This window comes from Plectropomus leopardus, chromosome 2, assembly GCF_008729295.1.
Source record: "Plectropomus leopardus isolate mb chromosome 2, YSFRI_Pleo_2.0, whole genome shotgun sequence".
Taxonomy (NCBI): Eukaryota; Metazoa; Chordata; class Actinopteri; order Perciformes; family Serranidae; genus Plectropomus; species Plectropomus leopardus.
In genome coordinates, this window is record NC_056464.1 from 17,387,241 (window position 1) to 17,402,180 (window position 14,940).

Below are 14,940 nucleotides of genomic sequence, written 5' to 3' on the forward strand. Positions count from 1 at the left end.
TAATTTGAGTTGCTATTTTACAAAAAGTTGTCAGTATTACAGATTCTGGCTTTACGGGGCTTTATATACAAACTTTATGTGCTCTGCCTATTTAAACATTCAATGAGGAGAAGTTCCTTACGAGTAGTGTGATCTTGTTCACCAACTTCGGGTAAAGATGCTTTTGCCACAAAGTTTAAAGGTATACTATTTAGGATTTTGTATAGACTCATACAGAAGTAAGACTTTGCTCTCTGCCTGTATTTTCTTATTTTCTTCGTATCTTGCTGGGCAGTGGCATTTTTATAGTATGGATTTCTTTGTTTCTTTGGCACAAAAGAGAAATGAATAAAGAAACAACAACATATCAGCTATCGGACTAATTTCTAATTTTTAGTGGGAGAAGATGGGACTTAATAAAAAGGTAGTGAGCCAGTGCCAGGCCATAAGCAGCATGCATCCAAATAAAAGCTGGGAATGAAACAAATTATTGCATTTTATTCTTGCAATACATTTTATTTCATTTTTTCCTGAGACCACATGTTGTTGTTTACATTTTGTGAAATAAAACTGAATATGTAGTAATTTATCCTATGAATGGACCTTGAACTAATCTGAGCCCCATGGCCAGAACAATTGGGAACCACTGGTTTAAACTGTCAATGGCTCAGCAGGCAATTATTTGCAACAATAATGACATATGATTGTGTTTTTGTTCAGTGGTCTTTTCATAAGCTTTTAATCAGGAAGTAACATATTGTGTATCACAGCTGAGCCAGGCCCCCAGAAGCAAGCCTGACAACTAAATTTTTGTAGTGGCATAACAGTGTAAAATTGTTATTTGTCACATGATGCTGTGTGGCTCAAATGATAGTGAAAGAGACATCTTCAAATCAGTGGACGCATCTTTTCGAGCATCACAGCCCATGCAAATTGATCTGTATTTCTATCAGGACTTGATCACGAAACCGAAATTAGCTAGCTCAGCTAGTGGAAGTCCTCGCTCATGGGCCGCATAGTCTGGAAGCAGTGCCGATAATGCCGGCAATTTATGCATATTTCCAAGTTTTTTGACTTGTGCGCCACCAAGCAACACTCTGAGGAATGAATGGGGCCCCACCTCCAACGCTGTATTAACTTTATACATACATGAGTTAAGCTGAAAACTGTTTCAGTCGCCAGTGAGCTACTGATTCAGTTAGTGACTATGGTGATTCAATATATTGACGATACCATCAACAGTTGCTGACCCTGGGGAGAAAACGAATGTCATAACTTCACCATTCAAAGCACAAGCATCATCACTGACACATTATGCCAGGGTCTGATTTTATGAATCTCGAAAATGTCAATAGATCACAAATGTATGAAGGTCAGCTCTACACAAAAGCCTTCGAATACAAGATCACTCATACCCGTTTCCCACTAATTATTGTTTTTCATGTTTTGAACTGTCTATGATCACAACAGCCTTCAGATATTTCAGCTAGAGTCCAGCGGGGGGAAATCAGTGGGGCTACAGCCCAGACCCCAACTCATTTTAGAAAATAAATCTGCATCAAGGTGCACTGCCCTGCAGGGGAAATCGGCTATCTTCTTTCTGAAAACTGACTCGGCAAATGAAAATGTTCCAGTTCAGACAGCAGAGCTACGGCTCCAAAACACTAAATGAGCTCTTCCTTTCCTTCATGGGGTGTTGAGAACAACACCATATGGGAACGACAGCATTACACACAAATAAATGTCCCAAAACAGACTCCTACTAATATCAGACTGCCATGAGTTCACTTAGGACGGCCGTAATGTCTCAGATATAGTGTAACAATGATTAAGCTACTGGCAACAGACGTCTACCCTTACTCTCATTTTTCATGTTATATGGACAGATCAAGTTGCTTCTCCAGGCAGCTCTTTTTTCACAAATGAAAGTCAAGAAGCAGGATAAAAAATAAAGCAGTAAATAATCTAGGCATGCCAACTCTTTCAGCTATTAAGAAGCTGCAGCTCTACAGGTGAATCACAAATACCATAGCACTCTATTCAGACCTTTGAGCCTGTGTGTCAGATAGCTGAAGGTCTCAACCCCACTAGTCTTCTGAGCAACTCTCCTGCTCCTCATCACTGCTCGGTGAATGAAAAACCACTGGGTACACTTTAGCAGGAGTGTGATGCACTTGATTAGATCCTTTGATTAGATAAATTGCAGCAAGTACCAATTTCTTTTTGTTTATCACATAATGACGCACATAACTCTAACATTGTGAGTTAAGGCCCATGTGGTGAAATGAATAAAACATTTGGCATTTTTTTCTTTTTTCTTTTAAATTAGATGCTATATATCAGCTTGGTTTACGCCCCCGCAAGCAATTTCACTTAATTAGCGCGCTTATGTTTTCTCTCTATGCTTCCCATAGAGAGCAATGAATTCTTCTCGCGTCTGTCATGCACAAATAATTACTGAACTGCTCCAAGTGTAGTTGGTTGTGTGGGAAGCAAAACAAAAAAGAAGAGATTGACAAAGCAGCAGAAGTGGCATCTGGTGGAGAACAATTTCTTTGCCATGGATGTTCATGCGAGAGCACGTGGCTGTTTGCGTCTAAGCGAAGGATGTGCAGCAAGAGCACATTTTCTTTCATTTTCACTCATTACCATCTACAGTCATACACCAAATTATGGCCAACTGCTCCTTTACTGACAGCGACTAAGTAATAAGACTCTGAAGAGCTGACAAACACTTACCACAGCATGTATGAGCATACCTCATTGTGTACTGTATATGTCAAGGACAACGTACAATGTTTTTTTTCTATGTCTGTTGAAGCACAGCATGTCCATTTGCTGGCTAGCGGGAGGACTCTGGTCCAGAGCTCCTCCCCGGTGACGAGTGGTGATGGAGCCAGCGCTACAGACGAGGGGCAGAGGAGTTCTGAGCGGAGCGGCAGCCTTTTTCGGTGAGCTCTACCCCTGACAGCTGGGGAGCTCTTATCAGAGCATGCGGCTGGAACTGTACTGGCATGCACGCTGACGACGGGCCCCGCCGAGGAGACAGGGATCACAGTGTGTGACGCTGACACACTGCTCGCTCTGCCTCTGAGCTCGGCCGCAGACAGCATCTGTCTCTCTCTGGAATCTCAGAAATCCAAGCAGCTAAAATCCTGTAGATCTGTCAAACTGCGGTCAGCATTTGATTGTGTTCTGTGACCAGGCTGAGAGCAGAGAATACAAGCGATATACTGGGGATGAATGCAAACGTGCACAGCATTCACAGTCAGCATAACCGGGCTTTTGCTTTCAGTTGCTATTTCCTCCAATAACCTCTCAACCCTCACTCTCAAAAAACGAACAACTCCGTGCTCAACGACACACTGCCACAGAAAAGTGGGCCAGCGTGGCTTCCTGTCTGACCAATGTGGAAGTATCGGGGTCCGGGCCCAGATGCCTGCAGAAAAGCCCTGGCCGTCCGAGGCCCCGCTGGCAGGGGATTTTGATCTCACTTTCAGTCCCTGCATCTGTTTCTGTCTCTCCATATTTTCTTGCACAGTGTTTTTTTATCTGTCACTGTGTTGTTTTATATTCTTAATATACTTCTCCTTATCCTACATCTTTGTCAGCTGTTGTACTTGTATTCCTTTCATCTCAATATTCTCAGAAAACATATTTCAGTTGAGGTACTATTGCATGATTGTTGTCTTTGACAGGGACCAGATAACACATTTTCTAATAATATCTGAGAGATGTCGTTTCCGTGGAGGCTTGTGTAACCTGTTCTGCCTAAGAATAATATACCCTCATGTCCTATATGAAGCATCATAGCTCTGTGGGAAAGTGGGGCTGCATATTAGTGACAGAAATGAAATGGTAGGAACATTTCATATTACGTTTATAACAACTAAAATTATCATGGATATCAATATTATCATGGTAGTGGTAAAATGTGTTTAGAAATTACATACACACAATGAAAATTTAATACACACACCAAAATCCTTATTTTGAAAACCGCAAATACAAATAGCAGCACATTTTTTTAGCATGAACAATAAAATAATAACATCAATGTTTACTGCAGAATTAGAATCTAAATTTAATCTAAACATTTGGATATTTTGTGGGCCTGTGAACGCAGCACAGGCAGAAATGGTTCTTTTTTCTCAGCAGCAGCTTGTGGAGTTTGAGTTGCGTGGTGGATAATAGATCCAGTCACAGGTGAAAAAATCAGATCGATGGATGAAAGAAGCAGTTACTGTAGAGAGGTGAGTGAAAGCAAACTTTCAGACCCAGTGCAATGAACGATTAAATTAACTCTGACTGCCCCTGGCATCCCACTGCTCTGTGCCCAGAGTACGCTCTGCGCTCCAGCAGTGTGGTGCAATGAATAACCGAACACTACATATATTCCCCTAGCTCTCCTAATGAATGGTCCAGCCGCCAAAATGGCGGCAGTTATTTTGATTGAAGTGGGCTGCCATAAATAAATGAATGTGTGGGAAACCCTGACAATACAGAGTAAAAATGTGAGAAAATCATATCAAATTTGCATCTAATCTAAAGATAACCTGTCTTTTAAATGCTTAATTGAGTGTCTGTCACTTGAGATAATTTTGTTTTTTAAATGTAGTTTAAAAAATTACCAATAAATCTACCTTGTTGTTCCTTGGATGCTGTGGCTACATCTAGGAGACTGTTGCTGGAGAGTATTTACTGTGAGTTTTTCAGAGTTTAGTAAGCAAACACGTTTTTAATGATGAAGTGTGAAAAGGTAATACAAACTAGAAATTTCACCTGTTTTATCACGACACCGGTAACCATTTCATCCCTATGAAGTGACTAAACAAGCACTTGTTAAAATGAGAGATACAGGGTCAAGCCCTGAGGAGGAGGAGCTGTTGAATAAATAGTTATGACAGCCACTAAATGAAAACCAGGAGGAGGCTGCTGATTTTGAAGAGGCAAAACAAAGTTTAGGACTCACCGTTCGGACTGTCAGCTCTGGAGGATTGTCATTGATGTCAGTAATGCTGATGAGGGCTGTGGCTGTGTTGGACAAGCCAAAGTTTAAGTTGCCCTCCATGTCAGTAGCCTGGACAATGATGGTGTACTGGGACACTTTCTGCAAAAAAAAAAAAAAAAAGAGTCAGAAAACACACCCAGGGAATGGTTTATCAAATGCTGCAACAAACCCAGAAACATGACTCTATCAGCAAATGAGTATGTTTGCCATGTGACAATGACAGCGTGAGTCATATGCAAAATAAATAAAATGAATGAATAAATGTATGATATCCTCCCAAATACCAGCCATGCACAATTACTTTTTTTCTGCTCACTCACTGGAACACAAAAACTGGAGTTTGTTAGAACACCTTATGTAGTCAATAATAGCTAGTTAATAGCATGGGCACACACACACACACACACACACACACACACACACACACACACACACAAGCATGGACGCGTATGCACACGCGCATGGATGCACACACACACAAACACACAGACACAGACAGACATACACAAAGTTGCAGGGAGGGAGCACTGTGTTGGTAAAAGGCCCATCCATTATTGCCTAAAAGTCTTGGCTTTTCGCTTTGGGAACAGACCTGAATCATCACTCATTTTAATGGAGGCGCCGCCACTTTAAGATGCGCCACAGTGCTGCAGATAATACCAGGAGGTGAATGGGCCTTATTTAGTCCAGCCACAGTAAGGGGGAGTCTGCCCACAATGTACTGCAGCATTGCATACACTGGGATACTACAGTGCCACGACGAGGAAAACCATCAAACGTTTGCTTAGACACGACCAAAAACTCTAAGAGGCAGAGAGATCAAGCGCATCTACATGCCAACATTTTGCCGCTGTCCATGGTGCTGAAAGTTCAGTCTGTCCCCAGACTCGCCACTGGAAAAAAGACTGTGGGTGTGTGTTTCCATCCTGACAGTAAGCCTCTCTGCTTTGTGGTCTTTTTCTCTTTCTATTAATCCATTTGGCTCAAACTGTGCCAGAGCAAAGAGAGAGAGTGAGACAGAATGGACGTCAAGGACGGGCCAGTGTTCAGTGCACAGGGCCTGCTGCTTTGTTAAGCATCCACAGTGCGCCTTAATGACGGTCTAATGTTCGTTTGTTGCTAGGCTAGCTACGTCACCTGGGGGTCGCGCTTTCTAACGACTTGACAGCCAGTTGCACTGATGTCAGGGACTGCCTGGAGGAGCCGGGAAAAAAAAATGGGCAGAGGTCTTGTAGGTATAGACGGGGGAGTTATTGCTTCCTGCACTGATGGCTGCTTCTTTGCTTTTTATTTCTTTGAGTCGTGGCTTTTCTTCCTCTTTTTTTCTCCTCTGGTTTATTCTGTTCTCTTTGTTAACTCACAGTCTGAGCTTCTTTTGATCTCTCACTATCTCTCTGAACGCATCTTGGTTACTCTGTGTTCTCTGCCTGTCTGTTCTCTGCCTGTCTATCTTTCTATCTGTCTTTCTGCCAGTTTCTGTGTATCTCTATATCTCCTTTCACACCCCTTCTGGTTTTTTTTTGTCGTGAAGGATGCTGTTGATTGTCAGATCAGTCAAACCATTGAGGCCAGTTAAAACACCCAGCTGGAGTCATTTAGCATCGCTCCAAGTCATTATGAACAGCACAGACATGTTAATCTGCACAGAACCAGCCCTATTAATGAAAACTCAATACTGGCTGCCCTTTATTAGACTCATAATGAAATATCAATACCATCTCCCCTCATAGAGTGCCTTGGTAAACAGAGCCTCCAATGAATGTGTCTCTCTGCAGACTCATTTAGATCCGGTCACATACATCAATCTAGAAATAGCACCAGATGGCTGTAAGAAGCTAATAGGCTCGAGCTTTGATGGACGCCTTTTTCTTTGGTCAGGTGAAGAGAAATGATTGGAGCTGAGCCAGCAGGTGGAGCTCTCGCACAGTTTGAGGTGTAGATGCTGGATGCGTTCTATCCTGCAGGGTTATATCACTCATCCGAGGGTAGTTGTGAGTTTATGGCCCTTCTAGTGCGCACATACATATCCGCTAACGCTCCAGTGAGTGGGAACAGGTGGGACACTCCGACTCTTATACACGTGCACGAGCACACCAAACACACACAGAGCCAAGCACACTCTTCTGTCCAAAAGCTGCTGCCTGAACAAGCCAGTAAAGGGCTCTCTAATGAGTCCTATAGAAGTGCTGAACAGAAAATCTCTCTGTTAGATTAAAGTCCAGCACTGGCAGGAAATATAGCTGCTTGTCTCATGCCCAACAGCAACAGCCCAAACTCCCCCACAGGCCTTGAGCCTCACGGACTTAATCTGTGGAAGCTGAAAGCCATCAGAGGCCACAGAAAACACCTGTACACAGAGCTACGCCAACAATAAACCCCAGTTTTTTCCCAGTGACAAAATTAGGTCATTTACAATCCAGGAGACTGAAAAAAGACGTTGGCTTCAGGCTATTAGTGTTAGCTACTCGACAAGTTAAGCCAAGCAGCGGACAGGACAGGTGGAAAAAGCTGGCTGCTCATGGCTGGTAAGCAAATGGACTTGTTCTCCAGTGAGACTTCGTTAGCAAGTAGGGGAAATAATGGTCTGAAACATGTAAGGCGATGTCAAACAAGAAAATGGAGAGGAGTGGTTTTCTGCCAAAACACACGCAGTGGTGAATTAATTATACCTGAGTGTGCTTTTTCACTTGGCGTGCTGTAAAGGACCACTCAGAGAGGGTAAAGTGTGGCGAGTGAGAGACGTGCTTTTACTCATGTCGCTTTCTGGATTGAGTTCTGGCCTGCCAGGCTCCTGGTGGTCACAGTCATTAGCTTGTCACTTGTAATCTGTCTCAAATGGCCGAGCACTGGTGGCTAAAACTGTAGAGACCAGCTTCGTTTGTTTTTCTGAATACACTCTCTCTCTCTCTTCCTCAGTAACCCTCAGTGTCACTGACCCCCACGACTGTTTCAGTTCAGCTCAGCTAGGATCAACTCAATGAAATTTAATCGATTTGATTTGATGCTATTCAATTCCATATACCGGATTTTATTTCAGTTATTTCAGTTTATTTAACTCACAATGGAAAAGTGTAAAGTACTTGCAGTCGGCAGATTCTGACAGTGAAATACACTGTCTTATTATCTACATCGTTTTCCAGCTAGTCCCAAAAATATGCAGAGAAGTCTGTTTTGTCTCCATCTTCATCATCCACTACTCTCTTCCTCCCTCTCAAGGGCGCCTCTCAGGTTGGGTTGAGGACACAAACAGTTCAATAGTTGTTTGAAGAGAACACACGCCAGTGCAGTGTTCTCTGAAAGCTTTTCTCCGAATCCCATTGTAAAGACACTCGCTCAGATACGTAAATCCGAGATGTAAACTCAGAATCCACTTGATTAGATACGCCTCCACATTTACGCAAACAGCTGCGAGTCACATATCGGATAAATAAAAGCTGTGAGTCACATATGAATAAAGCTGGTGGAATAAAAAAACATGCAGACTGGGCAAGAAGTTTAGTTAATCGTCCAACTGAGCATTATAATACAACGGACAGGACATGATTAAGCAGATATGAGCAGGATGAACATGCTGCTGCCAGACATGCTGGCTCCAAACAAAAGACAGGGAAATGTCAGTTTGGAGTGTGTGATGTGAGCAAGATTGTACAGTCACTCAAATGACATCTTGGAGAAGAAAGAGGAGCAGTCATCACCTGTAAATCTCCTCATTTGGGTTTTTAGTTAACCCTTCTGACAAATTAAAACAAGAAGAATCTGCAGCTACAGTGGTGCTTTGAGTTAAATGCTAATATCAGATTGCTCACAAGCTGATGTTAAGGTTTAGTATATTCACCATCTTAGTTTAGCATGTTAGCGCGCTAAAATTTGCTATTTAGCACTAAAGACACAGTACAGCTGAGGCTAATGGGAACTAGTTTTGCAGGTATTTAGTCATAAATCACAGTAAGGATAGATTGTCTGGGGACTATTAATGTCTGAAAGCAAACTTTGTGCCAGTTCTTTAGATACTGAGATTTTATAAGATGAGTAAAAAATTGACCTGCTAAGGAAAATGTCCGGGATCACCAAAGTTATTAGAATTCATCCTGTAGCAGATTTCATAATAATCCATCCTGTTGTCAATGTATTTCAGTCTGGACCAAAGTCTTGGCCTGACTGACTGACAGATCAACAGACTGACTGACCAACATTGCCGTCACTAGAGCTATGCAGCTTGCATGACTAATAAAGAGTTACATCTTACAAAAGTTATTGAATGAACCTTTCAGTGTGAGTCTTCAACTTTTTTCAAAATAGAGATGTAAAGATTGTCGGTAATCCAGTGAGAATGAAAGGGGGGACACTTAAACTCCCAAGTAATTAGTGACATAGGGACATAGGGATCAGACTTTAGGGACACTACAAAAGGCCCTTCTTTACACCACCTTTGCGTTTTTATACAGAACCAACAACGGCATTATGGCGCTCCAGTGTGTGATTTTAGATAGCATGCTGGTGTTACTGAGGCAAAAGAGGAATGACAGGAGTGGTGGGCGTGATGTTTAACACAACAGCGTCAGCCTCTAATGTGACATATAACATACATGTTGTGTCATAACATGACAATAACAATTATTTCCTGTCCCTGTTATATGGCAGCTGATGTCGTCCTGTGTTCGGGGGGTAAGGAGCTCCTGAATCTCATTGTTTTCTCTGCTTTTTAAATCTCCTGCGTTGGGTCGCACGCATAACACATCATCAAAACATCACATCCACCCCACCCATGGTCCTGTCCTGCTGGCTGTTTCTTTTTTGGTGATTTGGAACTGCTACTACTTCAGCTGCAGGCCTAAAGACAAACTCTGTCCCTAGATACCGCAATTATAACTTTTACACATAACGGTGACATAATGGCGCCATATCCTCGCCGTGAACAGACAGTGTAAAGGGGGCTAGTATCATTATCCTGCAAACAAGGAGGTAAAAACTATCATGTTTAGATACAGAGTGAGAGGGAATGGGGAAGAGCCTGAATAAAGCTGTGAAAGTGTTTTTCACAACTGTGTCTCCAGTAATGTCTGATATAGTTACTGTTGGATAAACATAGTTAAAATATGTATGGAAATTCTCTTCTAAGGAAGACGCTGACATTGACCCCATGTAAGAGACAATACTATCATTGGTGTAATAGGTACACTGAATGATTTTGCATTGCATTGTTGAAAATATTTTAGGTACGTCATTTGGAATTTATCATCCTCACTACGGGCTGTTGTGAGGTCCAACATTAAGTGAAATCTATTGTATATAAATGAGTTAAATGCCTTTAAAAAAGAGGCTGGTGTAAAAAAGTCACCAAAGGATTATCCATGGGAAAAGCAGGTCACCCATACAGCAGATAAAAGAATGGAGTTGCAAATACCTGTAACAATGTTGCTTTGTTGGTGAATGCTTTTCTGAGAGCAGTTAATAGTGAATTTATGACCTAGACCAAAATAGAAAAGCATTATCGATGAGAGAGGGCTGAAAAACATGGTTTGAAACTAGAGGGGCGTAAGTGCAACAATTCAGGCTTTTCTGAAGACAAAACAAGGTCCAATTCAATACAAGCTAAGTGCACATTATAAGGTGGATATTGAGTGGATACTTTCCTGATTGAAAGATGGCTACAAGCAGTCAACATCCACCTACATGCATCAATATTCTCCATTCAGCAACCTGCTCACAATTCTCAGATGGCTTTGCTGTCTGGCTCCTGGAGCTTTGGTGCAAGGCGGTAAGTTAACATAACTCAGGGTCTCTGAGTCAATAAAGCCCCAGACCCACTTAGGATGTCTGCTCTCAGCCTGTGCCCACAGTCGGGCTCTGCAGTTCCTAATAGAGCCAGGCTGTGGGCACTTGTGTCCTTGAGGCAGTCCAGGCAATGTCCTAATCGTCAGCGAGACAGTCCAACGTAGAGCTGGCCTCAGCCTGGTGGACAGCCTGGCACTGGGCCACACACACCATGCCACGCCAGACCGTTCCAACCCAGGGCTCATGGGAGATTGAGACAGCCTGGGGTAATGAAAGACAACAGCGTTCCCTGCCAGTGAAACTGGAGCCATGGAGAGAGGACACCAAGGGAGAACATTCATGCCAGCTGTGGCACGCTGACATCTCCCACTCTGCTACCTGCTGCAGCAGAGTCACACTTCATTAGAAATGTATTTCTTCCTTAGTGGTTTGACAGACAAGTCTATTGTCAGGACAGCAAAAATACAAATAAATATACGTGTAAAAGTATGAACCATTGATTGATATTTAGTGCTTTCAAAAATATTATTTACACGACGAGATGTTTGACTGATTCAATGAGCCATTCGCAGTTTCAATGTACCGGCCGTGTGTACTTAGACTTGCATGGCTTAATCTTTGAGACAAGCATATGCTACTGGCAGGATCAACCAGGTAGCCATCCATAATGTTGGTATTAGGTTTGGACGGTATCATGATATTCAAGAATAACAGGGTATTTAGAAGTCTCAATGTATGTTTTTTAATTACATCAAAAGTACAGGCGCTCCTCTTTCTATCAAACTTATATGACTGTAAATGGTGATGATAACGTCCCTGGACTGTAAACAGCGGGCGAGCAATGGCAGGGAGAGACCGCAGGGAAAAACCGCATATTTTCACATCTAACTCAGTGAATAAAGGGTTTATTTTGACCAAACCAGAGTTGTTGATTGCTGGAACAGAGAACTAACTAACTGGATGACAAACAAGACTAACAATGACAGTTTTGGTGAGTTTTATTTTGTTACGGTCGAGTTTGAATGAATTGTGTTTTATGATGAGCAAACAAGGCAATTAAGCTAGTCCTAGTTCAGTGAAAGAGAGAAACCTGAATTCAGAAGGTGTATAGCTGTATTTGTCTGATAAATAAAGGAAATAGATAAGACATTATTACTACTCTTGACATTTTGTGAGTTTATACTGGTTATTTATTGGACTGAAAATACACTACAAAAACTTGTGGAACTTAACAAAATTGCCTTTCAGAGGTGGTGGTTGCGTAGGTAGTGCAGCAACACACAAATACTATCATATGCTGTATACCCCAGTGAAACTTCAGGAAAGTATGGAGGTATGAAAAAATAGATACTGTTCAAGTCTTGCAGATGACTACATGGTTAAATGCAGAAAATAGAACAGCTAGAACAGTCGTTGTAAATTCAAACAATTCAATTCAATTCAATTCTTATCTAAGTTTTGTCCCCCAATCCCTTCAAAGCCATACATCACAAACACTCAACATAAACCCACATACAAACAGCCATTTCATAATTAAGGAACGATGGAGTCAAACACCCATGTACATGCCGTATCCCATCTTGTCAGCCCGGGCAGGAGCACGGGGAAGCATGTGGGGTCAGGGGAGGAGAAGGGTTGCGAGCGGTGAGTTTGGGAGGATAATTGGTATTCAGCGATGTCAGAGGTAAGTGATACCATGCTAACCTCAATGTACCCCCTGGTCTCCTCAACACGAGAGAACCTGCTTCACCCTTTAATTAGCACATGAATATTCTAATTAGACACCGGCATGGTGGGCGAGGGTGAGCTAAAGTGTGGGAGAAAGACATGGAAGAGGAGACAGAGAATATAAAGTATGCACTGCAATGTTTTTATAGGATTTTCAGTGTCCATACAACGAGCATACACATTCATGTTTTTGTGCACCAGCATGTACACACCATCCTGGGTGCATGGATCCAGTTTGACACATCGGATCTCTATCTGCCGCTACTCTTCACTCTGTGTGAGCTTTACGTCATCTAAAAAAAACAAACTGCATGGGAGTGTGTACGCGAACACGTGCCCATGTGTCTGAGCGTGTTTGTGTGTTTGTGTTGATGACCTTGACAGCAGGTGGGTGAACTCCCAGGTGTGTCCCAGTTTTAGTGGGAGGATCAGAGGCAGGTGGGACTGAGCCTGGCTTGATGTGTCCAGATTAATGAGCTTTCTCTCACTCACATCAGCTGCTACTGCTGCCGCCTGGGCCAAGCTGGAAACAGGGACAGAGCTGGCTCATGTTCACCAGACTCATTTATATTGTCCCACGAATGTATGACGCTGTCATGCCATGCCAGCTCCGTACAAAATCTGGATAAGGAATGAGCATTGATGTATTGTGTTGCTCTGTTATCAAAACCTGGTTTTGTTCTTGAGATTTCAACCGTAATTATTCTCCAAACACGCTCGCCTTACTGTTGGTAGAATCCACTTTTAATTTCCAAAGTGTTGCCTGGCCAGGTTTAGTGCCGAGAAGGACCAGCGGGACTTCTCAGAATATAAACATTATGGGACACACTCAGTGGTGCTTTAATGTTGGTTGTAAAATCAGCCAACTAAGTTATGAGGATGAGATTATCTTCATAATGGCAGCATATGAATTTCAATGTTTCTCTGATTTTATCAGTTGAATGTCTTCTTTGAATCTTGCACCACAGAGAGATGAGAGGTTTGTGTGTGTGTGTGTGTGTGTGTGTGTGTTTAAGAGAAAGGCTGCAGAATGAACAATCAGTCATGAAAGACTACTGCCAACAGTCACCTGATGCTTATCCGGATAAACAAAAGTCGACCCTGCGTGACCTCCCTCATTAGTAGAATAAGGTGGAAAATGGAGCAAGGACGATGTGCATTGGTGCATTGGTGGTGGTGTGTGGGTTGGCAAACAGCTACAGAAAGCATCAGACGCACACACCATCAGTGGATGAGACAAAGGATGACAATGAAGAGAAAGCTCCCGTCACCTCCTCAGCAGAGAGGTACATGATATGTGTGGCCATTATATCCGCCATGCTCTACGCACTGACAAAAACAATTCATATTAGCCTGTCATTTATATATACACACAGTAAGACAACTGGCAAAATAACTGAAACAAATGAAATACTTTTGCCCTAGGTATATTTGACATTTTTGAAAGGGCGAATTGTGTTGAATGTGATCATAGGTTTTTTTTTTTAAGGTTTTGTTACATCCAGAGATGAAATTGGGGTTTGTAAGGCAGGACCCCCTGAAAATTTTCATCTTGCCATTTCATGGCTTTTTGCATCCAGAAATAACAGGCTGATTGTAAATGGATGCTAAAAAAAAGAAAAGAAATTCTGTTAATTATTTGACAAATATTGAGGAAAATTAAGCATTTATTTTGGGAATTGTGATTGAATGATGGCCAAAATGGACAGACCAGATAAGGGCAATAAAACCAACAAATGGAAAGCATCTACTATTGTGACTGACCTGTATTGTTGTTAAGCCGCTTTTGATTGATTTGACATTTGCCTCTTCATTGAGGCACAAGCTGCTGTAAAGTACTACACAGTTGTGTTTTGTGCGCATGTGTTTGTGTGCATGATGTGGGATTGTGTCTCTGCAGAAAGGCTGTGTGAAAAATGAAGGTTCTTTCATTAGTGGGCGGCACATGAGGGAGCAAGTCAGCAGCAAGTCAGCTAGCAAAGTAAATCAAGTTAGTCAATATGTGTATGTGTGGGAATTAAGAAAATAACCACAGAGTGAAAAATGAATTTCCCCAAGGGAACAAATAAAGTACATTATTACTCAAAAATAGTGACTGTGGTTCAAGGTGGTTCAAGAAATAGTTCAACATTTTGGGAATTATTCTTATTTGCTTTCTTGCTAGGAGTTAGTTGAGAGATTAATACAACTCCCGTATCTGTGCGTTCAGTATGATGCTGGACCAAGCGGCAGAAAAATGAACACAGAAGTGCTGGAAACTGCACTGGGGGGGGGGGGGGGGGGTGCGGGCTTAGAGGCAGATCCTCCCCTCACTCCTCCACAGCTCCACCATCTTGCCCAAATATGGTCACCTCTGGCTCCAAAAAACAAAGATGGCTACAGCTAAAACATCACAATCAAACTTTGCCAGTTGGCTCTGGCCTACTTTCATCCTTGGATGTAACAAA

At 42.3% G+C, this 14,940-nt stretch overlaps 1 protein-coding gene across 1 annotated transcript in view; it reads right to left on the reverse strand.

The window, feature by feature from the left end:
* LOC121949585 (cadherin-4-like) overlaps nt 1-14,940 on the reverse strand; it is a 243,234-nt gene that overhangs the window by 22,083 nt on the left and 206,211 nt on the right. Inside the window, 1 exon segment of the mRNA XM_042495320.1 lies at nt 4,952-5,089. Within this exon segment, the coding sequence (XP_042351254.1) occupies nt 4,952-5,089 (138 nt within the window).